A 24,726-nucleotide genomic window follows, 5' to 3' on the forward strand; every position below is an offset into this window, starting at 1 on the left:
TTTAAATGATTATAATCACTAACAAATAATTGCCTGTAATCGTTTTACTTTCCTTAAAAATGTGTCTGCTTAATATGCTGAGAACTGCTTTGCAAGATTTGAGTCATTACACATATTTGGTTGTATTTACTACAGATGACAAATGTTCAGATCACTGTACTGTATATAAACAGATTTTCATTCAAATCTGCACTACATTTGGCTGTAAAAGCGGTGCTGAAGATTGAGTGAAGAAGACAGATGAAGATATACGAGATATTTCTCAGGTCACCGACATGCTTACTGGTGTTTTCGGATGTTATTTTGGAGACGTCCAAGACTACAGGGTCTGTGGGACGTGCAGAGCCAGTATTCCCAGTCAGTCGGTGATGTTCTTCTAATGAGGCTGTGGCTCTGCATGCACTGCCACTCTACCACTTTGAATGTCTGTCATGCTCTCTCAAGGTTGTGAATGTGGACATCAACAAACAGCGTGATGGTTGTATCTTGCCTGTCAGAGCCTCACAGCAAAGTAGATGCAGAACCAGCTGTACTCCACCCAAACCAGAGCATGACTTTTCATACTCACATTATTGATCGATCACAGTTCCAGAGAGCAGCCTGATGTTCTTATGAAGTAATAACATTTCAGAGTTTACTTCAATGCAAAAACTCTTCATCAAATTTGAGTGAAAACATTTTTGATATAAGTAGTGAGTCATTTTCACTTGACAAGATTTCTTAGAATAAGAACAGAGTCTTGCCCCCACCATGTTTTTGAACCTGTGATCTGAGATTTGTGTTCACCACTGAGTCTCAATGCCAACAGATTACTGGTGCTGCGTGCTTGCCATTGCAGTGTCAGCCACTCTAGTCTAGATTTACGTATCTCATCAACTATTGGATTACAGAACTTCTTGTTCTTTTTATGACGTGTCTGTAACCTTGGTGATTCAGGTTTTTTTTTCTCTTGCGCCAGCAAAAAAAAAAAAAAAAAAAAGAAGCAGTTTACAGGTTCAAAACAGTTTTGTTTAGTTTTTCTTATTTTTTTCACATTTTAAAAAGGTCAGTCCAGAAGATATTACAGTTCTTTTCAAAGAGAAGGACTCGTAAGATGGAGTAAAATGAATTAAATGAGTAAAGTAATGGAGTGCCACTTTAATTTAATAATAGGCAATGAAAAAAAAACACTTTAGCACATGTAGTATTCAGTGTATTAATCTTCTAATCAAGTGTATTTTACCATTAAAAAAAAAAAACAATAACATTTTGTTCCTTTAAAGTTGGCAGAACACGTTTTTGTTTTTAGTGTTGCAAATGTCAAAGCTGCTTCTTCAGTCCAGACTGAATTCAAACTTTTTAACTTATGCATCTCGGAAACACACTGAGAAGTGGAGCAGAACCGTACACCAATGAGTAAGAAACAGGGGGCAGCTGAGAGGGGATGGTCAGAGCAAAGGTGAAAAAGACAAGAAGAGGTGAATGGACAGGGCAAGAGAGGGACAGAAACAGAAGAGGGGGGGGGGGGGTTACAAACAAGCTAAAAAAAAAAAAAAAAGACAAAAAATATGTGCTGTTTGGGGGTAAATTAGATGGCATCTTTTGCTGCGACCTGGTTGTGGAGTGAAAACATTCATGAAGAATGGGTGCTGAAATACATAAATTCATTCACTCTAAAAAAATGCTCAAGGTGATGATGGTTAGTTGGTGCATGAAATTAAAACGTGATAAAATGCTGTTGACCTCGTAGTAGTAATGTGAAATCAATATGACAATATGCCAGAACAGCAAAATATGCAACAACGAAAAACCTGAAGGCTCGAGAGTTTTCTGCAAAGTCTTCAAGAACTTAAGGTTTTAAGAGGCTGGTTTGGTTGGTTGTTCTTTCTAATCAATAACTGAGGGCTAATGGCATCTTAGCCAAACATACTGTATTATTTGAACTGGAACACAATCACATATTAGATCATATAGATCTGATATGTATCAGGAATATGTATTATTTTGTATTTACCAGGAATGCTAATGAGGTTTTAATATTCATGTCGCATGTTGTTTTTCAGCAACCTCTGATCCAGCACGTACTGATTACCAATTACTGTTTCATAAATTAATATATTTGGCTCTAGCCCTCTGTTATTGATTTGACGGTAGCTCTAATACAAGATTTCCTGCATTGGAAGAGATTGAAATAAATTACAATTAAAAGTTTGAACAGTATGTAAAAATACAAGCTTTTTAAAAATTATTTTAAACTAATTTGCTTGCGCGACATTGACAATAAAGATAGAAATTAAATATATATTTACTTCGGAACATATCGTACAATTGCGTCACTGACATTACATTTGCATAATAATGTAACAGTCTGATTGCCAGCTCAGAGTGGCCTACACGTGTCAAACGGCACCTGCTAATGGAAAATATTTGTCAACATCAGCTAACCAATGCAAATGAGCATCAACCAGAGGTGGCATATGAGTTGCCAATTTTCCGTTTCTGCATCACTCTTATTTTAATCTATACCGATAAGTTATTATAACATATTCATATTAAATACTGCTGCTCCTTTCCTTGTATCGACCTTTGAATGTTGATCTGTTGATCTGTTGCCTCTGCCATATGACTATACTACTTGTCTGTGAGTTGTGTAAATGGACTGGGTAAACTGCAAATAAATTGCACTTATTAGAATCAATAAAGTTGTCTGAATGTGAATCTCTTATTGCATGTCAAAATTCGATTACCCATGATACAACACTGCCCCAGAAGTGCAGTCAAATATTTGAAGTGTCAATGCTCGTTACTAAAATAGCCTTCAAACTCGTATTCTTCAGCCACGTGACTAGAAACAGTTTATCATATTGCACACAGGTCTCTCTGAAGCTGTAAAGGCTTTATACAACCTCTTCACAGACTTAGTGGTAGTAGGCTACACATTTCTTTAGCAACTAATCTGTTTGAAAAACGTGATTTCAGGCAGTTTTAAAGATAAATATAGCGTTGTGAGATTGAGCTCATTGAGGGGCCTTTGATTTATGATTCAGTATGACCATGATTTATGATGTAGATCAGTTTGAAATATGAAACCTTCTCTTGCTTGTCATCCATTACAGCCTTTCATTGTCATACAGACCTCCAAATTCATCAATAATTCTTCATTAAAGTCTCATCCTTTCACTCTTGAACTGTTAAAGTCAGACTGTAACTAAAGAGAAGTGTGCAGTCAGCTTCTTCCTTAAAGGTCACATTGGAAAAAAAGATATGTCCAACAGACAGTAATGGCTATACTGGGATTGACTCTTCCACCATTGCTGCTAATTTCCTTTTAAACCTGAGCAAATGTCAGCAGCACGCCTGTTTGAGGCTCCCGCAGCACGGTGTCAATTTGTGGTGGTTGAAGATGGTTGGGATGGTAATGAATGGTGCTGGAGTCATTAGCTATAGTATGAGAGGGGATTATAACTTGTGTGTCTCTGGGTATAGAGTTACACCCAAAGAATATTAAACAATTCACATCAATCCATGATGAATACCAATAACTTACTATAGATAACATATGCAGAATGCATGAAGGTGCCTCTGAAAGAGATCAATGATATAACTAATTTAATATTTCTTTAACAGAGACTAGTTTGTAGTTGAGGTATAAAGGTCATTAACGTGCTCGGACAAGTTTCACGAAGCCACTGTTTTGGAAGTATATAACCACACTTTATGTTCGTCATATCATCTTTTATCTGATAAAGTGAATGCGTTAACACATCCATCATACTAAGCAACAATAGCACTCATCTGCAGGTGTCTTTATGGATGCCTGATGAATTTGCGTTCATTTTCCCTCTTCCTTTAGGTCTGATTTAGCCTCCACCATCTCCTAAGGAGTTTCTGGCACTTTAACAGGTACATGATCTGCTATGTTGAGCAGGTAGTTACTAATTTTGTCAACTTCTGGTGCTGAGCAGGTAATGTATAGTGGGTTTGTGAGAGCCTTTTTGTTAAATACGGCTGCTCCTGGAAACAACACTGATGAAAGCGTAAGAGTAAAACTGCAAAGAAGCAGACCTGAAGACAAAAACAATGAGCTTGAAGGCTTTGGGGAGCTGCAGCGTTGATGATTCTGTTTGAGATCATCACTATAAGGGACTCGTTTAACATTATGCATAATTCAGTGTTACAAAGACATTAACGGCAATGATAAAGACAAGTTTGACAGGTTTTGTCAAACCCCAAGCCATCTTTGATACAAACGATCTTTTGAAAATGGTTACATTACACATTATTTGATTTCATTTTGGCAGGAATTTCTTAAACATTGCCTCATAACTTTGTTCTTCATTTCCTTTATAGATGCTTCGCTGTAGCTGTAATGTCTATCTACAGGATTTTCCCAATGTGGAATAATATGCAGGCATCTTCAACAAATCAAGTGAAATTGAACTAAGACACAACCTTTTAGTTGTACAGTATACATTTATGACTAAGCTCATATCTTACAAACCTGAAGGATTACCGTCCTTATCGAAAAATATGTATAAAGTACATTTGCTGCATTAATTAAATCTGATAACAGTTGTCCACGTGTGAGTCATTTATTTGCATAACAAATGAGAAAGGAACATCCTCTATGCTTAAAAGGAAGTAATGCATCGGATGGAATTACAGACATGCTTTCACACTGAGTGCTCATCAAATTTAATAAGACTAATAAGTGACTTTATTCCATTACGTTAGATAAGACCAGCTCTGCCTGGAAAACAGCTTATGATGCATCAGGCAATGAAAGTGATCCTTTGGTGTTACCTTCTATTGCATTTACTATAAATCGGAGATGATTTCTTTCTCTAACCTCTGACTCAACCTGGCCCGCTTTTTGAAGGAGGAAACTAACACGTCACCGCTTTCCCCACTTGAGCAGTACAAAATGGTGAGAGATTACAGGTGAGTCATGAAGGCACAGAGAGAGGAACAACGTCTTTCACAAAGCAATACTAAATACAAGGAGGGTGTACATAACTGACGGTGGCCAATCAAGGCGGAGAGAATGGCACGCTTCCTTGTTTGTTGAGCTGTAAGGAGATTACTTACCACTGGCCACAACATCTTATCCTCCAAATCCCTCTGTAACACTATAGGGAGCCTCCAGCAAATACAGATCTCATGCTCGCTGTTGTCACTCAAGCCTGGCACCGGTCTTAATCCTGGGTGTCAGGCTATAATCAAGACAACATGAAACACAAAGAGTATAGACACTGACAACCAAAAACAAAGAAGGGGTTTTAAAAAGCCTGAGGGGGACTTAAAAGATTAGAAATAAAAACAATGGATTTAAGTCAAATTCAAGAGGATGAAAAGCAGCAACATACTGCATGTACCTCTCATTAGAAATAAATAGGAGACAGAGCCAAGAAAATCTAATACCCAATATTAAGGATCTCAGGATTTGTCATGCACTGTAGGTCAGCATATGGTATGCTTACATACATATATAAACCTTGAGGGAGCCCTGATTGGATCATTCAGAGATCATATATTTCAAGATCAATAAAATAAAGAAAAACAATACATCTAAGAAATATGAGCCTGGGAGATCACCTGCAATATTGTCTGCATGTCTGATGACCCAATGTGGGGTCCGACACAGCTGAGAAACTGAAGGAACCGATTGATAACGTAAAAGGATAATTTTACACACAGGCGAAGCTTCAAGAGATCTAAACACCGTCCGTTATCTAGCCGGGTTGTTTGAAGTTGTACCACCTTGACAGAGCAGAAACTTCTCAACTATTTCAAATTTAGGTGCTAACATCCATACTTCTTGCTCAATTCGGGTGAAGAAGAGGGTGAGAGATTACACAGGCTGGCTGGCAGCGGACCTACTTCTACATTTGAAGATGTCTTTTGATCGCGGCTACACATGTTTTCTTTTTTCCACAACATTAATTAGTGCAGCCAACCCACAAGACTCATCGCAGCCATCAGACGCCTCTTTAGTTAAAATTCTCCATTAGCAAGCATGCATGTACACACCAGCACACACACACACACACACACACACACACACACACACACACACACACACACACACACACACACACACACACACACACACACACACACACACATTCAAACAGATTTGCTAAGTAAATGAGAGTAGCTTTATAGCATCCGTCTGAGCAGTAAACAGACGTTTACATCACTATATAAAATTGGCAGGATGGTAGGACGTACAAGAGAGCCGACAAGATTTTGAGATAACTAACCTCACCTCACACGTGCATTCATTAAGAATACATTTAATGCCAAGTATATTTATATACAGTGTATTCATCCCAAATGTTCTCTTGCAGTGTGTGAGGAATAAGTCCAACCCAAACAGAAGAAAAACAAGGAAATACAACCGTAAACTCTACAAAACAATCCGTCTTTCTGTCCATCGTGTCAGTAAGTACACCAGAGATGTTTAGATTTTGTCTAATCCAGTTTATTCTTTCTCAGTTGAAAGTTGGAAAGGGGAAGCAGAACGCAAAGCAAAATAAACAAACAACATATAGAATTTTCCACATTCACCATCCCATCTTATAACCACATTATAACCAAAAATGCAGCTCTACACTTTAGTGTAAGTAAGTCTGAAACGCAAAAGAGGTTAAATAAGGTTTTCTTTAAGATACACAATATTCATTCATTATGCATTTTCTGTTCATTCCTTCCACAGTCCGCCAGGAAAACAGTTGGAAGGTAATTATTTGCTGATTTGAATTTTCAGCACTCCGGTAACCCCAGATCTATTCCCTCATCTGTACAGAAAACAAGAAAGAGGGAGGAAGAGACGGAGACACCCTCTCGGTGAAATAAGGGAAAAAATAGCAATCAATACAGGGAAAAATGAGAAAACCAAAGTGAAAGGAGAGAGGAAGGAGGATGCATGTAATCTCATCATGCTAGCTAGAAATCAACACATGAAGTAGGGGATATTAGAGAATTGGTAGGAGTGAAAATCAAAGACATGAAGCCTTGCTTTAAAGCTGGCACTACAAAAGTCCTTAAAAAAGGCGGATAACTGCAAATGAAGGCCTAATACATTATGAGAGACCTGAATAGCCATCACAATCCCCAAAAAGAACCTCAGAGTTTGCTCTTGCAGCTTCGGTCCAAACTCGACGTGAACAGCAATGTTTGATTTCAATATTTGTGCTCAACGTGAAACAACAGTTGAGCATATAAAATAAGGGTCAGACTATGTGTATTTGCAAAAGCATAGTAATGTGTAACAATGCAGACATTCCAGGTCCAGTCAGAAAATCAAAAGCACGCCCCTACCCTCGTGTCCTGTAAAGTTTGTACACATCCGGCGCACACGGCTCACACACGTACTGAAGTTGACTGTGTGTGTGAAGAGGAAATGTCCTTAAGTGGAGGGCTTGTAAGGAATAAGAAGATAAAGACAGACAAAAAAAAAGAAAAGAAGAGGAAGACAGAGAAAAATCCTTAACAAATTAAGTCTTCATCAGTGACATCCCAACATTGAAGACGAGTCTGTGCGTAATCCAAGGACAATCGCCACCACCGATGTGCGTGTCTGAGTCCGGCACACACTGCAAGTTCTGAATACCACAGCTTTATCGTCCACGGTGGCAGAAAGAGCTTCACAACTATCTTAACAACAAAGAAGTAAATGGTGTCCTGTAGAGCAAAAGAGAAGGATGCAAGTTGGTGGGACGCGGAGGGAAGATTGAGTTTTAGTGTCCTGAGGTGGATGACTAACAGGTGCTTGGGTTCGTAAAGGTTTGGGATTATAGGTGGTGGACGGCCGGGGGTAAGACACTGACTTAATCTGAGGCTGGCTAGCTCATTTTCTTCACAAAGTCCTTGCTTGGCGCAGAGTACAAAGCAGCTCTGGTCTGATTTTGAGGTAAAGAGCACAGTCTATAAACAGCGCCAAAGCCAAAGTGTAGGTGTAAGTTTCTTTCTCCACGCTCTCCTCATCATCCTCATTTTCTTCTCTGAGGTAAAGAATATAGTCTGGCTTCCAAGACAAAAATTTGTATAAAGCCTTGCATTTCTTCTCCGTCACTTTTTTCATTCTTACTCCATTCATTCTTGTGTGGTCAAGAGCTTGCAAAAAGGTAAAGAAACCATATATATTTCCTTTGCTCTTTATTGTCCTGTTTTTTTTTGTTGTTGTTGTTTTTGTTTTGTTTTTTTCCAAAAGGCATCTTAGCAGCAGGGATATGATTAAGCTAACAGAAGCGAGGGAAATAACCAGGATGTGGGTAATAGTGGAATTTAAAAAGAGCTAGCATAATTTAAAAGAAAACAGTGGAGATTTGTATCCCCCCAAAAAAAAAAAATCTGAAAAATTCTTGAAAAACCCAAAAAAAAATGAGAAGAGGAGAATCATAACCCTGTTAAGTGCTGAGACACCGTCTGAATACGGAGATTCTTCCAGGCAAACGGCTGCTCAGGAGCACTCCTCCCCGATGCGCTGGCATGAGCGGCCCACCTTGCGGTCGAGCTTAACCATCTTGAGGACGGCCTCCTGACGCCCACGACCCAGGTGGTCGAACAGACACTCGTGCTGTTCTGGAAGCCGATGGAGCATACAGAAGACATAACCTGGAGGATGGGTGGGAGATTATGGGTGGAAGAGACAAGAGAGGGGTTGATTCGCCGTGTTCACTGAGTGCACAAGTATTACAGTTGTAGTTGAAACCGCTGCAGTTATTAAGAAAGACAACTAAAATTACAGCCTCGATGCTGCACGTGTCTGCCGGCCACTGCAGTTGCATTTTACGTTCACATCTTTTCAGACTCGTGCAGCATACGAGAGGCAATCAAAAAAGTTCTGAGACCTCTGCTGTTGCGCACAAAAGCAGCGCAGTACCGTGACGTGCATGGAGCAGGGGGAAGCTATAACTTTCGTGACTAAGTATTCCCAGTTACGTCGCTTGATCAACATCAGCGCCGAAGTTACACACGTTTTTGTGACCACTGGTCCGTTCTGAGTTCAGACCTTAACTAATGGCCAAAAAAAAAAAGTGTTTCTGCAGAACATTATGATGTCACAGTGAAGTTATCCTTCTGGATATAAAATGTCACCACTTCATCATTTTATCCTGTCAAGACACCTGGGTGAAATGTTGTCGTAGTTAATGAATGAATTCTTGAGTTCCAGCCACAAACATGTGTTTTGTGACCACAGTGGCCTTTGACCACCAAATTCTAATCAGTGTATTGTTCGAATGAACCTTTGTGCCAAATTTGAAGAAATTCCCTCTCGGCGTCCCTGCGATATCGTGTTCCTGAGAATGCAAAGGACGGACAAAACAAAATATGTTGCCAGTGTAGCGGTGTAACAAGATGTAGAACACGTAAAACACACCTAAGTGAAACACAACTTCCCCTTTAGGGCAAAGGACTACGTTACAGCCATGAACATACGAGAGATATTACAAGTGGCGATATCTTTAAGATGTCAATTAAGGTTGATAAACATCCCGGGAAGCAAACTTTCTAAATGGCCAAGGGCCAAGGGCAGATAATACATAGTGCCTGCAGCCATGCCTTTGTAAATAGGCCTTTGTGCTAGAGAAGACATTCTGTTTGATAGTTTCCTCTTTTGACTGCTTTCAGCAGAGAACCCTCATCTCTCATTGACTCCGTCTCTTCTGTAGCACTTTTAACAAAAGGCCCTGCCACTGTAAGAGTCTCGTTAAGCTCGGAGAAGCTCGTTAGCTCTCATCATGTTAAATTCATTCATTAATACACACTAATAACACTGCTGCTGTTTAATAAGGGGTGATTAAAAGCCCGGTTTGACATTTGGTTGCCGTGCAATTAAAACCTATATGATTACAGCACACACGAATGGAGTTGGAAGGCACAGTTGCATAAAATTGGATGTAACGTTTCCCCAGAAATCAACAATTTTCTATCCAGCTCGCGGCTGACATTTTGTGACTTAATGGTGAGTTGAGCTTTTTTAGAACACTAATGAACTGGAAAGAAATTTAGGGATTTGAGGAAAAAAAAAAAAAAAAAAAAAAAATCACGACCATAATGAAATCCATGCATATACTGAAAGTTTGGAGTTGTGAGAGATTTCATTGTATAAAATCCAAGCCATCTTAAATATTTATTCTACCTAAAGCTAGAAATTAAAAAAGCATGACGAAAAGCTGAAAAGTGCACAGACACACGCTACAAGGAAAACCTTTAAACATTTAAATGCAGTTATATGAACACACCCCTCGCGCCTGGAAATATGTCTTGTTCTGATAATGACATCCTCCGAGCCGGGACCAGTTAACTCCTGCTTCTGTCCTCACAAGGCAGAAATGGCTGCGTTGGCTCGGCCACATGCTTCCTGACCTGAACCCGACCGATCTCTACGTCAAGCTTTGGCAGCGGGAGTTATTGTAGTGAGGACAATAATTAATAGGCTAATTATTTACAGTGAATGTTTTTTACCATCCCTGCTGCTGCACAACATGCAGCATGCCAGTAAGGGCAAACAGATTGTGAGATTTTTACGTGCCGAAGGGATTATTTTGACATTTTGGAAAAAGGGCAGCAAGCCTACAATGATATCAGGGTTTTCCCGATCATCGTAATGCTTCGGTGCAGCACCTAACCCAAATGTCTGGAAAACCATTGTGAAGAGCATCAAAACAAATGAAATGACTTTTACCAAATCTCATACTGTTGTTGTTCCCCAGTAGACTTCTTTAGCTTTTTGGGTGTTATATATTATCTGCTCTAGCTTTCTTGAATTTTTGGATACATTTTCCAATGATGTGGCAATAATAATGGTCAAAATGATGTCAAATTTAAAAACGCTAAAAAAAAAAACAATTTGGGGGGGGAAAGGGCTCCAAAACCCTTTACCAAATGCAAACCTAAGTCTTTCTCACAAACTCATTGAAAACACTGAATGTTAATTTTGGCCTTGTAGTAGTACAGGCCTGGTCGATCATTCTGATTTGAGACAAACAAAAATTACAGCCATACAGGTACATTTGTTACACAAACTTAAACTATGTTACTGCATCAATGGATGAATCAGCAAATGGTGATCTTTTAAAAACAGGAATATGGTTTGTTTTAAATTGCTGATCATTTTTACGTATTTTTTTTTTTTTTTTGAACTTTGCAAACAAACTTTAATCAGAGGAACAAGGAGACAGCGTGTTCATAAAAAATTAAAAAAAAAACAGAAATCGGGCATCCGTCAGTAAAAACAAACATGCCACACACAGTTTGAGCTGTGATTTAAAATAAGAAATTCTTGAACTATTGCTTGGAGGGTGAATGACAATGGTAAATACATTTTGCTGGGTCTCCACATCAGGAGATATGACTTAATGAGCTATTTAATTCCATTACTTTTACTCTGTCATACTAACACTTAGCAAGATGAATATTAGAGGCACTGTGACAGCAGAAGCCTGCTGGGTGTGACAACATTGGATCAGATTCTCTGCTGGAGCTATCTTTTCTTCCCCATTTACAATCTAAAAAGCATTCATGCTTTCAACTCATTATCAGACTTTCTTGGCTTGCACTGTGGAATATTGGGGCGAACCATTAGCAAAGTAATCTGCAATCACAGCAATCGACAGAAATCAGTATAATTGCCACCATTTCCCCTTTCCGTCTGAAGAAAGCATGTTTTCATAGTAAGCATTAGACTATTAAGGATGGATGGCCCATGCATTAAGCAGCGCCTGGTGGAAAAAAGGCAAGTCAATTTCCAATTTAGAAATTATTGCATTGGTTTAAGCAGATTGCTCTTTGAGCAGTGAGGAGCTGTGACTTTTTAAGTACTTTAATTTGTATGCAAACAAGTTGATTAGCAAGCCAAGTATTGGTTTAAACTGCATTAGTGTTTGCGGTAATTGGCTTATGTTTTATGTGCAATGTGAAACATTCAGGGTTTGTGTAATGGTCCCCCAAGGCTAGCAAAAGCACTCCGGTCATCGACATTTCCGTCAACACACAAACACATGCCCAGGTAATAGAGGCATTTCTCTGCACTAGATGCAAAATTAACAAAACTGAGACCAAGTTAAACAAAATTAAATTAGATATTTAAGAGGCCAATATTAATCACTGCAGTCATTTTTTTACCTCACGTATACAAGTGAGGCTCTTAATAAAAGCTACCACTACCACTTTACATGCATAAAATACTGGATGCTTTGATGTGTGACTGGGCCTGTTCATGCATGTAAGCATGTCTCTTCATGGGTCATACATACAGTGATCTATATATAGAGAGAGAGATATATATCTCTCTCTCTATATATAGATATATAGATATCTATATATTTATATATTTATATATATATATAGATATATATATGTATATAGAGAGGGAAGTATAATCGTACCGCAGCGACAGGAACCCAGCTCTTGCTGTACGAGCTCCAGTTTGGTTTGGCAGCGATGGCAACGCTTGCGGCTCCGCTGTTTAGAGCCGCCGCGAGACGAGGATGACGGTGATGATGCAGACAAAGATGACGACGACGATGAAGACTCCTCACCCTCCGGGGCCTCGCCCACTCTTGCTCGCTTCTCGGGTGAAACATCACTTTCTGACTCTGAGGCTGGAGACAAAAAAAGCAAATGTACACAAACATCAGAGGAAAAGACTATTAATTGCAATCAATTTGCTTCAAAACTGAAACTCCAGAAATAATTTTTCAAATTAGTATTTTTTTTTTGTACAAGCAAGTAATAAAACATACGGCGGGAGTTTCTGGAAATATCATTAATGCACTGAGGTACTGAAAGTCTGGAGCAACATTGAGCCAAATCTCAGAAAATTAAAAGTCACGGTTTTTTTTTTTGCATCTTTATTCTTTTTCTACTGGAGTTAAAACACGATGCTGTTTAACATTCAAAAAAGGTAATTTAATGAAAATTAGGTGAACAGTTGCACCTTTAAATGAATCACTTCTCTGTTGCAAAGATGCGTGTGAAGGTAAATCCACCTTCTGAAATAGTTCCAAATAATCCATCTACCGATTAAATTGAAGTCAAAACTCTTCTAAACCTTTTATTTCTGCCCTATGCACATAATAATCCAAAAAGCATTCATCTCCCGTGTGTCCAGGACGGCAGCTTCGACTAGAATTTCAGGAGAAAGCTTCAGACTTCCAACAATACAAATTCTCTGATTCACTGCAGTCTGCAACTGGGAGAGAGCAGATGATAACACACTGAGACAAAATCTCTTCTTTGTGTCAAATAAAAAAAGAGATTAATAGTTCTCCTGCATTAGATTACATGTCGCCCCGCATCCGAGACAGTAGGAGCATGGAGTGAGCTGCCGCTGGTCGGCTGGAACTTCAACTCAGCTTTTCTCATCAATCCTGGAGACTTTTTCCCTGGCCCGGCCGAAATGCAGATCAGCGCTCAATAAATCTCTGAGAACTAGGCCAAGCTGAGAAGTCAGATCGCCCCCTAGCTGCCCCATCGATCGCTTTATTTGTGTGTATGCGTGTCTCTACATGTGCTTTTGTATGTAGTGAGAAAATGGCTTCCTATCTGGCCTGCTGTTTGTTGTCCTAGAACATCTCTGCAGCCAATGCAGATGGTCTGAAAATGCAAATTTAAGTGAGTCAATGACTTGTAGGTTGTTTTATTTTTATTTTTATTTTTTTCGAAAACAAGACAAAAGACATTTGTTGTGTTTGTAATGGAAACTGATTGTTAGAAAACTGAATATAACTTTAATGTGTAATAGGTTGTAAAACAGACTTAGTAAATCCAGTGTATCCAGGCTTTAAACTAAAATAGACACCTCATTCAGAGAGACCGTAAAAAGTAAAACATCAACTCAGCCAACAGCAGAAGGTTTAAATGATGCTGTGTGTGCATGTGTGTTATGGCGTGCTACTCGCATGATCCCACCGCACGAGACAAGGGATCAACATGTTCACACACCGTTACTGAGCCTTGCCCACTTCACAGTTGCCTTAAGTCATGTGCGAGTGTGTGTGTGTGTGTGTGTGTGTGTGTGTGTGTGTGTGTGTGTGTGTGTGTGTGTGTGTGTGTGTGTGTGTGTGTGTGTGTGTGTGTGTGTGTGTGTGTGAGTGCAGCATGTTGTGTCACTTAAGGGGGAAAGCACAATGAAGAGAGAGTCTGCAGTGGGTTTTTTTTTATAGACCTCGTTCAGCTTATTTTAAATCGATGCTGCATATACTGCTGTGGCCTGAACCAGCTCCACACGTACACACGTTTCAACTCTGCCAGAAAGTGTCACTGTGGGCTGTTTCCTCTTTGATAATTCAAGTTAATTTTTTTAGTCTACACAATCAACTGCAGGAACTCCCTGCTGTGATGCGATGATGTTAACCACTGAGCTAAAATGCTTTCTTCCTGTCTGACCTTTGCAATTTTAGATGTCTATCGCAGTTTAACATTCTGTGTAACGACTACATACACTGTATATTCATAGTCTTCATTCACTCTGGTTACTGCATGATCGGCTTTTACATTTGCACGCTCTGTTGTGTCCCCAATATCCTTCCCACTGCTGTTTCTCCTGGAAGAACAATTAACCTAGGCATTTTGGATCAATCCAGCGTTGTCAATGCTACTTGGTCCTAAGCTCCTTAAGTGGACATGACAAGATCACAGTGCTAAACCACAATTATGAATATTGCAGTTGTAGAGCATACCTGACTCAAACGATCGTTTTGTGGGAGTGGAGAGTGAACCCAAGGCTGCGTCTGTGCTGGATACTCCTGGAAGAAAGATGTAGTGAGCAAAAGGAAAGCAACAAAAAAAGAAAGACAGCAGAGATGAGAAAGGACAATGGAAAAAGAGAAGACATAAGGGCATTAGTAATTTATCTCAGCAGACAAACGAATAATTCAACAATAAATAATCTAAAACTAAAGAATACAATTGAAAAGTGTATTAGAAGTCCTAAATGCATGCAGACACACACAAAACCGTGCTCATCCAGAAACTCCCACGCACTACAGAAACGTATAATATAGAAGCCACTCAGCTGTGTAAAAAAAATTAGAAACTGGAAATGACTGACAGAGTGAATCATGTGTGAGGTTACACTGAAAGGCCCGGAGTTTATGATCATAAGAGCCTGAGGACAAAAGCTGTGGGAGAATCTGCTGGTGGTTGCCCGGATACTCTGGTACCGTTTTCCACAGGATGAAAAGACCGTGACTAGGATGTGAGAAATCCTTTATTATGCTGTGAGCTTTTTTTCCTTTCCCACCAGTAACTATGACAGATATCGGTGAAGGAGAGAGAGCGCAGTGTGCTTGTGTGCAGCCAAGAAATGGCTGGCTGTGGGTGGGAAGAAAAGTTACGGTTGTACCAAAGACGTGTTAAATGATCCACCTGTTCCAGATACCGTTTTAAAAAGTTGGTTAAAAAATGTGTAATACTAGAGTCAAATGTCTGCATTTCACTTTTTAAAATAAATACACTACAATGCCTTGACATTTCCTAGAATGGGGACATTAAACATTTCCTCAGGTAGTAAGATGGTGTCATTTACTCCTTCTTAGTAATATTATTCTGACTTTCTGCTACAGGGACTCATTAAATCATTTCAACTGGCAATAAAACATGTAACTTTAACATAATGTTTCCATATCAGTCTCATCTTTCTTATGGGAATTAATTTAGTAATAAGACACGTGTTAAGTTGGAAGTTTGAGGTACATCACAAGCAGCCGTTACTGAATGAATTTGTCAGTTTGTGACTGAATTGCAAGCCAGATCGGAGAGGTACTTTTTAATTCTAAAAATCTGAAATATTATGTGATATCAAGCTCTTTTTCTTTATTTTCTTTATGTTCTGCACTTCCATTTGGTAGCCACTTTATTGTCCTGTAGTGAATTGGCCTCCACAAATAACCTTGTCACTGTATAGCTATGACAGATGCCTTGGCAATTGTAGGTGTCCTCTTAAAACCTTCAGTTTTGAATAGATACCCTTTCCTATCATTCTCTCTATCTGTGCCATGAGGACAAATATAGCCTGGGCCGGGGCACTGCAGCTGCTGTTACTGCTGCCTCAGCTGGCAGAAAATAGTGGCAGTCTTCTAGACAAAGATGTCCTCCACAAGAAGATATACTACACACTGGTTTTGACCACAAAAATTAAGAGTTTGTGCATTTAAACACACTTCTAAATTTGCAGCTTAGTCAGCGTACATTACTTCAACGAGTAGGGAAAGCCATCAAAACCAAGCAGACCCCATTACACAGGCTTCATGCTCCACTGTACAGAGGTCCAAACAACAAGCCCACTGATTAACTGCTGTCTTACCGTCCTGAACAGGTACAGATGTCACTCCCGTCTCTCCGGGCAAAGTGTCTTCTGATGCATTAGGCGTCGACGTCAGGGACTGACTAATGCTGCTGTTTGTTTCATTACAGAAGATGTCTGCTTGGCTGCTGCTGGAGCTCGCAGAGGCCTTCGGGGCACAATCATCATTTGGCTGTTTCTTCTGGATGTCTGTGAAAAAAGGGACATGGTGAAACACTCATGTTTCAATGCATCTATCATCTCTGGGGTATTCAGTGGCTGTTAACTTTTGGGCCGCAAGCCAAAAAAGTGTGGCAGAGAAGTGCATCCTTGGATGAAGTCGCGGTACACCAACACAGCTTTGATCAAATTTTAATGTAAATGGGCAGAGCTTTCTCCTCATATTCCTGGCACTGATTTTATCAGAGGATGTGATTATAGTCTGAGCGAGACGGGACAAAATATTCTGGTGTAACTTGCTTCTGGACTGCACAGGACAAACCCTCATGTTGGCCCAATGCACACAATGAACATTACACTGAATAACCCCAAAACTTCAGCAAAGAGAAGAGCGGAATCGACCACCTTGAGCCAGATGCTAAATGGGATTAAGTGAGATTTGTATGCAAGTGGTGAAGATTGTGCAGGAGACAGAAAATGTTGGTGAGTTTTGTAGCAAAGGAAAAAGTTCCACACTTTAAAAGTTTCTATTCTTGAATTAAGAAGGAAAAGTGGCTCAGCTTATTGGTGAAAAAAAAGACAATATAATAGTAAATGCCTCATGGTTTTCAGGCAAATACTTTTTGGATACAGGCGAGATATACAGGTTAAATTTAAGAAAGTAGTAAAATGCTGTTTGAAATGCAGAACAACAACTTACCCGCAAAACATTTTGAGCAGAGATTCATAGTTTTGCTCGATCTGGGGAAAAGAGAAGGAATATGAGTGAGTTATTTAAGTACCTTTTGTAAGAGTTAAAAAAAAAATGCAGAGAAGGATGCAAGAAAATTCAAGTGCCTTTTGCTGGTGGGTATCCACACAGCAGGAGTAACAACATGTTTCCATGACCCCCAGTCACAGGCTGAGACTTTATTTTTCATTTAGGTTCCCGGCAGAGAAAAATTCAAGATAAGGAGGGTGATCCGGGCTAGTTTTAAATTATTTACAGAATCCAGGGCTGCTATACTAACAGTATGAGGCTGTCAAGGCTTATGTGGCACACTAAATCAAGGGCTGAATAAGTTTGAGGTGTGACTTCTGTTTAGAGCTTCTTTCTTGCAACACAACACAACTTCGATTAGGAATTAAAAACTGGTTTTATATGCAATAAATGTATATCATCATCCGAGTATCATCTTTTTAGACACTAAATAATCATAAAGTAATTAGTCTCATCAGCCCATGCCCAGCAAACAAGCTCACACGTACTGACTGTGCTGTAAATGTAACTTTTAAGCAATGACACATATCAACTGTTGACTGGTGAAAACAAAGCGAGCATCAGCTAATAGCTAAGGACCCAGTTATTTTTATCGGGACCTTGTTGACCAAACTAGAGCTAAAAGTATACAGTATATATGGGACTTATCTGGTGCCCATGCACACGCAGCTCCTAATTGATTGTGGGGATGTGCGCTAGCATGTAAAATAAAGAAGTTTACCAAAACAACTTGATAAGTCAATATTACGGTGGAGTTGCATTTTTTTTTCTACTATTGTATAGTTATCTGTAATAGTTAATATATTTTATCATTGTTAAATCATAGGTAATGGTTAAGTCAATGGTCAGCTGTCTGTACATTAACTGAATCCTTGACTCTGTGGCAGTGGGGTTGAAAGTATCAGTATGGTGAAACACGGTAGCTCAATTTTGCAAACTGTTAATTTCCACTGAAAATGTAAAGGCTCCCAGGCCGTGTGATGGCAACAGCTGACATGACAACCACTCAACTGGTCTGATGAAGGTGAGCAACAAATGGTTAAAATGAAAACCCTCATTAACTTGTCCCGTTTACCAACTACAAAAGCTCCGTTACCTGAGTCATTTGTGGATTTCGATGGAAATCGCGTACGGTTTCCTAAACATACTTTTCCCTTCCTGATCACAGATGAAGACCTTTGATATGAAACAGCTATTGTTATGGCGTTGATCACTGAAGCCTTGCGGATTTCAGTAGCACAGCACTTTTACAACAGATGGCTCTGGCTTTCCTCTGAGAGGGCTCCTCTCATTTCCTCTCCAGCTCTCGTCCGTACTGTCTGTGCATTGAGCGTGACGGTCGCTGCTATCAGTCACATACTATTTATTTTGGGCGCTTCGTTGCACACCTTTGTCCTCATTTCTAAATGTAGGGTCAGCTGCAGTCAACCTGAGGGCTGTCTGTCAGTCTGGGTGCTGTGTCGTCTTGGGTATAAAAGAGAAAGGAGGAAGCAAAAAGTTAGGACAGGGGAGAAACCTCATCAGGAGACGTAGGCAGGGAGGAAACCAATGCCGGGTAAACAACAAGTCACATCCTGTTATCAGCCTTAAAAATCAGAGGTAATCAAAGCACAGATTCATTAAGGATATAAAACAGATGAGGAAGGGCAAGAAAAACTATACAGGAAAGACATGAGTCCATGGTTGTTAGGCTGAGTGAAGTCTGAACGGAGTGCATACAACCTGTCTGTTTCATAGTTGGCCCACTGCTGTTACTAATGAGACTATCTGATTGGAACAGACAGGAAGATGGGCTCCGTCGCCTTGGTAATTCACTTTGAGTGACACAAAGCAGCGAGGGATTGGATGGGTGATGGTTTTGAAGGAATGAGGGTCTATTAAATACAAATGGCGTAAGCAGTAAAATTTTAAATATGACATAAATACAGACAGAAGTCAGTTAATAGAAAGTATTGAAAGACATTGTCACCCCCAAGTGGGGCTGAATTAATGATAAGACGATGGTATATCTGGGGTTATTGGAGATAAAAAAAAAAAAAAAAGAAAGAAAAAAAAAACAAGAGATAGAGAAGGACTAAACTGAGTTTTATGTAAGACAGATAATTCCCTGCAGTTCTACATTTGCTCTGGAAACACATCTTTGGCTTTAATATAAACTGTAAAGGCTGATCAAGCTTGTTCGTCCACCAAAAACTCAATAGGCAACGCATTGTCAAACACCAAGACAGTCCATTTTTAAATAAAACAATACTTACAAATGCACTGAAAATAAAGGACATCCTAACTTTTACATTACCTAAAGGAATTTAAATATGTTGCTTAAGTTCCAAAAATGTGCAAGTTTTTTAAATGTTTTCTGACATGCAAAGACAAATGCCTGGAAATAACACTGATCTGAACAGTTTTATAACAACCAGCTTCTGACATTTCATAAAAGGCAACTTAGCCTTATCCTCACAGCTTATACAGCTGAGCAGTCACCTGGAACATAGACAAACAGATGGATCTGAGTTAAGCAAGTTAAACAGCAAGTTCACTTTGATGCTCCGTCATGGGGTTTTTGGTACATCATTGTATTTTATATCAGCCCATATGGTGTGGAACAACATAACGTGCTCTGCTTTGTGTCCTTTGCAGAGAGAAAAACGAAACAGCTGTAGAAGTACGTTTTCTCAAACTGTAATAACTATGACCTAAAATAGACTATCTTTTAATTTCTTAAGCACTTTGCTTGTACGATGCATTGTCTGCCGCTCATGCATTCAATGCTTCTATTGATCTAACATGTTTTTGTTATGAATTGCAAGATAGAAATAATTAATAAACTAATTGATTAAGCAATTACTTAACTAATCCAGCAATTCTCCATAGCCTTGGCAACAGCAACGCTCATCATTTTTCAGTATTATATATCTTTTGTGCTGATATGAAATCATTACCTTAGGCTGGTAGTGCAGTCGTCTGGATTTTTAGAAATCAACTTCTTATTCATGCATACCATACAGTAAAAGCTATCTCTAAATGTACCAGGCCATTACCAGCAATGTTATACTGCACATCACTAAAAAGGACTGCTTGATGGCAAAGTGGATTAAATTACCTTTTTTGCCAAAAAACAGCTCCACCAGTCTAATAATTCTATACACAATCTCTTTCTCAATTGAATTTCAAGAATACCTTGTTTTTCACAATACATACTGCTGCCACGTACCAGAATAGTACTTCTATACCCAGCACTGTAAATTAAAATTAAGATAAAAACATATTTGAACCTGAAAATAAATTTCATTGAAGCAGTGGTCTACAACAAATATAGTACAGGAGCAACAAACAGCAGCTGTGAATTTAGAATGGTTTTTTTTAGCAAACAGTGTTGGGACATAACAGAGAAACATGACTATGTTCAACTTGCTACGCGATACAAGTCCCACTCCAGCTGAACTTGTCAAGTTTGACAAGGAGTTACACAGACACATGCACAAAACTAACGGACATACACATACATTGTACACATTGTACACATACAATCGACATCAAGAAACAACCTGGAAAAATATTTCAACACAAATGATAGCGTAAAACTTGCACACGCAGATTGTAAATAACTAGGCTCATATCTGTTGAGGCATGATAAAAAAAAAAATTAAGCTACTGTACCAACAGATAGATTTACCGTATGTGAAAAAGATAAAAAGTACCCAAATATTGTTTGGGATTACTAAAGCCATCTATGGCAGGTTGCTTTGATATGCAACCAAGTCTCGTATTTATTTCCCCGAATCAGGTAACCTAAACATGGCATTCAATATCCTCACTTTATTGTGGTAAATTCTAAAAGCTGCAGTGAGAGCTGTTCTGACAAATTAGTCTGAATATAAATCAAAATCTAAACATCTCACTCTCCAGGCTCAGAGACAACTCTCTAATACCAAAATGAGAAAAAGTCAACAAAAATGGACTCTTTTTCTTTCCCCTTGTTTCTTTGCCTCTCCTCTCAAAGAACACTGAGAGAATCGAGCCTGCTGCTCCCAGGGGAACATTACAGATGGAAGTGTACAATGATGAATTTGACATCTCTTGCTAAAATGTCACATGTAATTATAGCTTATAAAGCACCAGTCACAGTCATACATGGTGCACCTGACTGCACCTCTGCAAAAAAGTATGAGGTGGAAAGAGGCATGTACAAGTCAAACATGAAAGATTTTCACTCGAATAAATGTCTGTTCAGTCTTCATGTATCATGAAAGCAGTAACACAATTGTGGTTTCAACCTGTGGCCCACTGATGAAAGCACTTGCATTCGCAGCATTACGAACTGAACAAGCTGTGTGTCGGTGGCAGGACCAAAGGGTTCTAATAGTACTTTTACTTCAAGACTGCAACATTGAGGGAAAAAAAGTTGTGGGTGTCTCTTACCAATTCCTTTTTTTTTACTTTATTTTTTTATAGCATCCCCCCTGACATATCATAATCGTCCTTCTGAGGGATCACATACTTCTAAAACAAAGCCCATACAGAAGAACCTCACTCTATGAGAGGGCATACTATCACCTTAAGGCAAGTTCCAGTTCAGCTTGGCCTTCATGTTCTCTGAAGGACGCATCGTCATTGGCTAGAACAGCAGTTCCTCTGCTAGAGATGGTCCGTCTACCAACGCTCTTCTAATTAGTCCAGTTTTACAAAGTTGTCTACTGTCTTGTTTTTGCAGCTATGGGGTCTACCTGCCTTTACAACATAGGTGAACCAGCTGGAGTTAAGACTGAAGAAATATCATGTTACAGAATGTTGTGTTGACACACTAAGCCCAAAAAGACTAAAAACTTTTCACTGTACATGTCTCTCATGATGAAAGAGAGGTGCATATTGTGATGTGGGCAGGCTTGTTTTGAAGCCAATCCTGCATCTGACAAAGGTTATGATTAATTGAATTAAAATTAGAGCCTGACTTAGCCTATCTTACCTCAGATATATCGGTATGTATATACGGTGGCTGACATGAAAGCGTTTTTCCAGAAAAATCTTAAAGCCAAATGAGAAGGGTAAATTAGAAATTGTTCTATTTTTGTTTTTTTTCATAGTTATTTATATTATAACTATATAATTCCAGGTGAAGTTCACCGTTTCAGCACACTAACATCATTTTGGGCAATTAACTGTAAAAAAAAAAAAATATCTGCTTTTATTACATTTTGTCACAACTTTGCAAAGTATTTGATAGCCACATGTGACAAATAATTGCAAAAAATGTGCTTAAATATATGTTACATACATAATATATGTAAAGAACATCAGCTGATTCAGCAATATCAGAATTCTTTTACTTCCTAATATCGGATTAAAAAGTACAGTATCGGCCGGGCTCTATTCAAAATAAATCAGCTCTGATATTCAATACAGAAATAAAATTAAATAACTTTGGGCAAAACATTTTTAATTCAAACTACGACAGGTGGACTTTTTGGTACTTTTTATGCTGAATTTTAATCTATGTTTAGAATTTTTCTGTCAGGTATAGTTTTTAAGTGGCTCAGTATACATTACTTACTCATAAAAATGGCTATTGTTACTTAAAATATATATAAAATGACATCTAAAATGTACAACTGTATTGTTTTTGCCTAAATTTGTATTCAGGAGCATGTTTTAGTGTCCAGCAATAGTCTGTCAACATAGTGGGACTCCACTTTATTTAGAAATGCTTGTTCATCTCCATTTGAGTACACTATGACCAAATAACTATGGGTGATAGAAAAATTCAGAAAATATATCTGGATTCAGGATAAATATGGAAGACATTTAAACCAGTGTTATAAGTGTCCATGTCATTGCTGTAACAACCGAGAAACCCAGAAATTGCTCAAAAGCATTGCAAAATAGGGGCAAATTCTCACAGTGGTACACTGTTCTGTTGTGAATATGAACAATATTTAATGGGAAAAAAAAAGTGGAAATATTGGTGTATTTTGGTACTGTAGCAAAAGGTGAAGGGTTCAGGTGAAGTCATCAAATGACAGGGTTGCCATGATTTTGGGTGCAAACTCAAGATATTTGGAACCCCGGGAAACTCTGATCAGGTGGATCATCACTAACTCATGAGAAAAGCAGTCAGGACCTCGCTTATGTTCGTTGAAATAACATCTCTGGGGAGATCTGGTGGCTGGCATTGCAATGGTGTATGTCTTCCGTCACCTCCATTCTTGTTGAACCACTCAGCAGGCAAGCTGTCACCTACAAATACATCATTTCCTAAGACATATTGTGAATTGAGGAGTTTAGTGTACAAAGGCGGCTCTTGTAGCTTATAACGATAAGCGTGAAAGCACAGCCATCACTGGCCTGGTTGGGTGCCATATCGTCTGTAAAGTTTTACAACTGAGCTCAAAACTGAAGACTATAACAAAATCCTTTAAAACAATTGGAAATCCTAAAAAAAAAAAAAATTAAAAAAAAATCACCCTCATTTTGAGGCATATGATGTTCACACCAGATACATTTTCTTTTAAATTTGTGCGCATAAAATACATTTTTATCTTCTAATCTTTTACCTCAACTTGTGAAAAATGGGAGCAAAACCAAAAGTGTTGCACTTATATTTTTAACAAAATGTAAGTTTATCTCACTTTTGTTATACATTTATATTGTATAGTCTCAATAGTATAGTTATATATATGCCTTTGAATACCTGTGTAAAAATAACCATACTGTGTCAATGTGTGCCCAGTTTGTGGCCATATGCACACACATGCTCAGGGTACTTGTTCAGTTTTGGTTTAATGGCCGTAGAGTGTGATACCTCTCACCGACTGTTTAATGTATGAACTTAGTACCTTTAACTATCGAGTTTGTCAGCGCTTGTCACACCTGTCACGTCACCCTTGGGCTTATTCACTCCCAACTCTTGTTTCCTCACTTTGCAGGATAAGGTTACCGAGGCCAGCTGGTGTTAGCCAGCAGCTCGTGCTACAAAACAATGGGGAGGGGGATATAACGAGAAAAGCGGCTCATCCCTGTTTGAGCTGCTAATGCTCGTGGCTATCGACTCCGCTAGCTGTTTGTCAGGGAAAAGAAAGCATTTGAAAGCAAGACATTTGACAGGTCGTTCGGCTTACCCCCAGAAACCACAGGGGCAGCGCGGGGGGATAACGTTAACGTTACTCGGAGGCTTGCTGCCCTCGCTCCCCGTGTCCCCCATGTCGGTCTCCCGTGTCAGGCTCTCCGCGTAGCAGGTGAATCCGTGGATGGAGTGAGGGCCTCCTGTTTGCGTTTAGATCCCCTCGGCTTTTGACAAGTATGCGGCCGATACCCTGAGCAGATTTGTCCGTCTGAGTTTCGGTGTAAGGCGAACGACTTGCCGACACGAGCGGCCACTGGCTCCGTAAGATTTTTAGCAGTTTTAAGTCGATGTCGAGACGCTGGATCCGTCAAAGCCGACGACGGACACAGAGCCACCGGGGATCCTGGGCCGATCAGCTGGAGTGAGGAGCGAACCACTCGTAGAGAGAGAGGGGGG

The 24,726-nt window shown here is 39.3% G+C and overlaps 1 protein-coding gene across 2 annotated transcripts; it reads right to left on the reverse strand.

Annotated features, from left to right (window-relative positions):
* Positions 1-6,447: 6,447 nt before the first annotated feature.
* LOC138616329 (AN1-type zinc finger protein 3-like) lies at positions 6,448-24,681 on the reverse strand. Of its 2 annotated transcripts, XM_069690570.1 has the most exons (7): positions 24,326-24,417; positions 18,602-18,677; positions 17,154-17,194; positions 16,295-16,483; positions 14,670-14,735; positions 12,375-12,590; positions 6,448-8,598 (listed from the first exon to the last, which is right to left on the reverse strand). In XM_069690570.1, the coding sequence occupies exons 3-7, from the start codon at positions 17,179-17,181 to the stop codon at positions 8,444-8,446; spliced, it is 654 nt and encodes a 217-aa protein (XP_069546671.1). In that variant the 5' UTR covers positions 17,182-17,194; positions 18,602-18,677; positions 24,326-24,417; the 3' UTR covers positions 6,448-8,443. The 2 variants fall into 2 exon arrangements, with proteins under 2 accessions (XP_069546671.1, XP_069546670.1); XM_069690569.1 differs by lacking the exon at positions 18,602-18,677 and having other exon boundaries at positions 24,326-24,681.
* Between the last annotated feature and the right edge of the window lie 45 nt (positions 24,682-24,726).

This window comes from Brachyistius frenatus, unplaced genomic scaffold (assembly GCF_029030835.1).
Source record: "Brachyistius frenatus isolate BFR_SWC_R1_liver_20210118 unplaced genomic scaffold, ASM2903083v1 Contig_9, whole genome shotgun sequence".
Lineage (NCBI taxonomy): Eukaryota > Metazoa > Chordata > Actinopteri > Embiotocidae > Brachyistius > Brachyistius frenatus.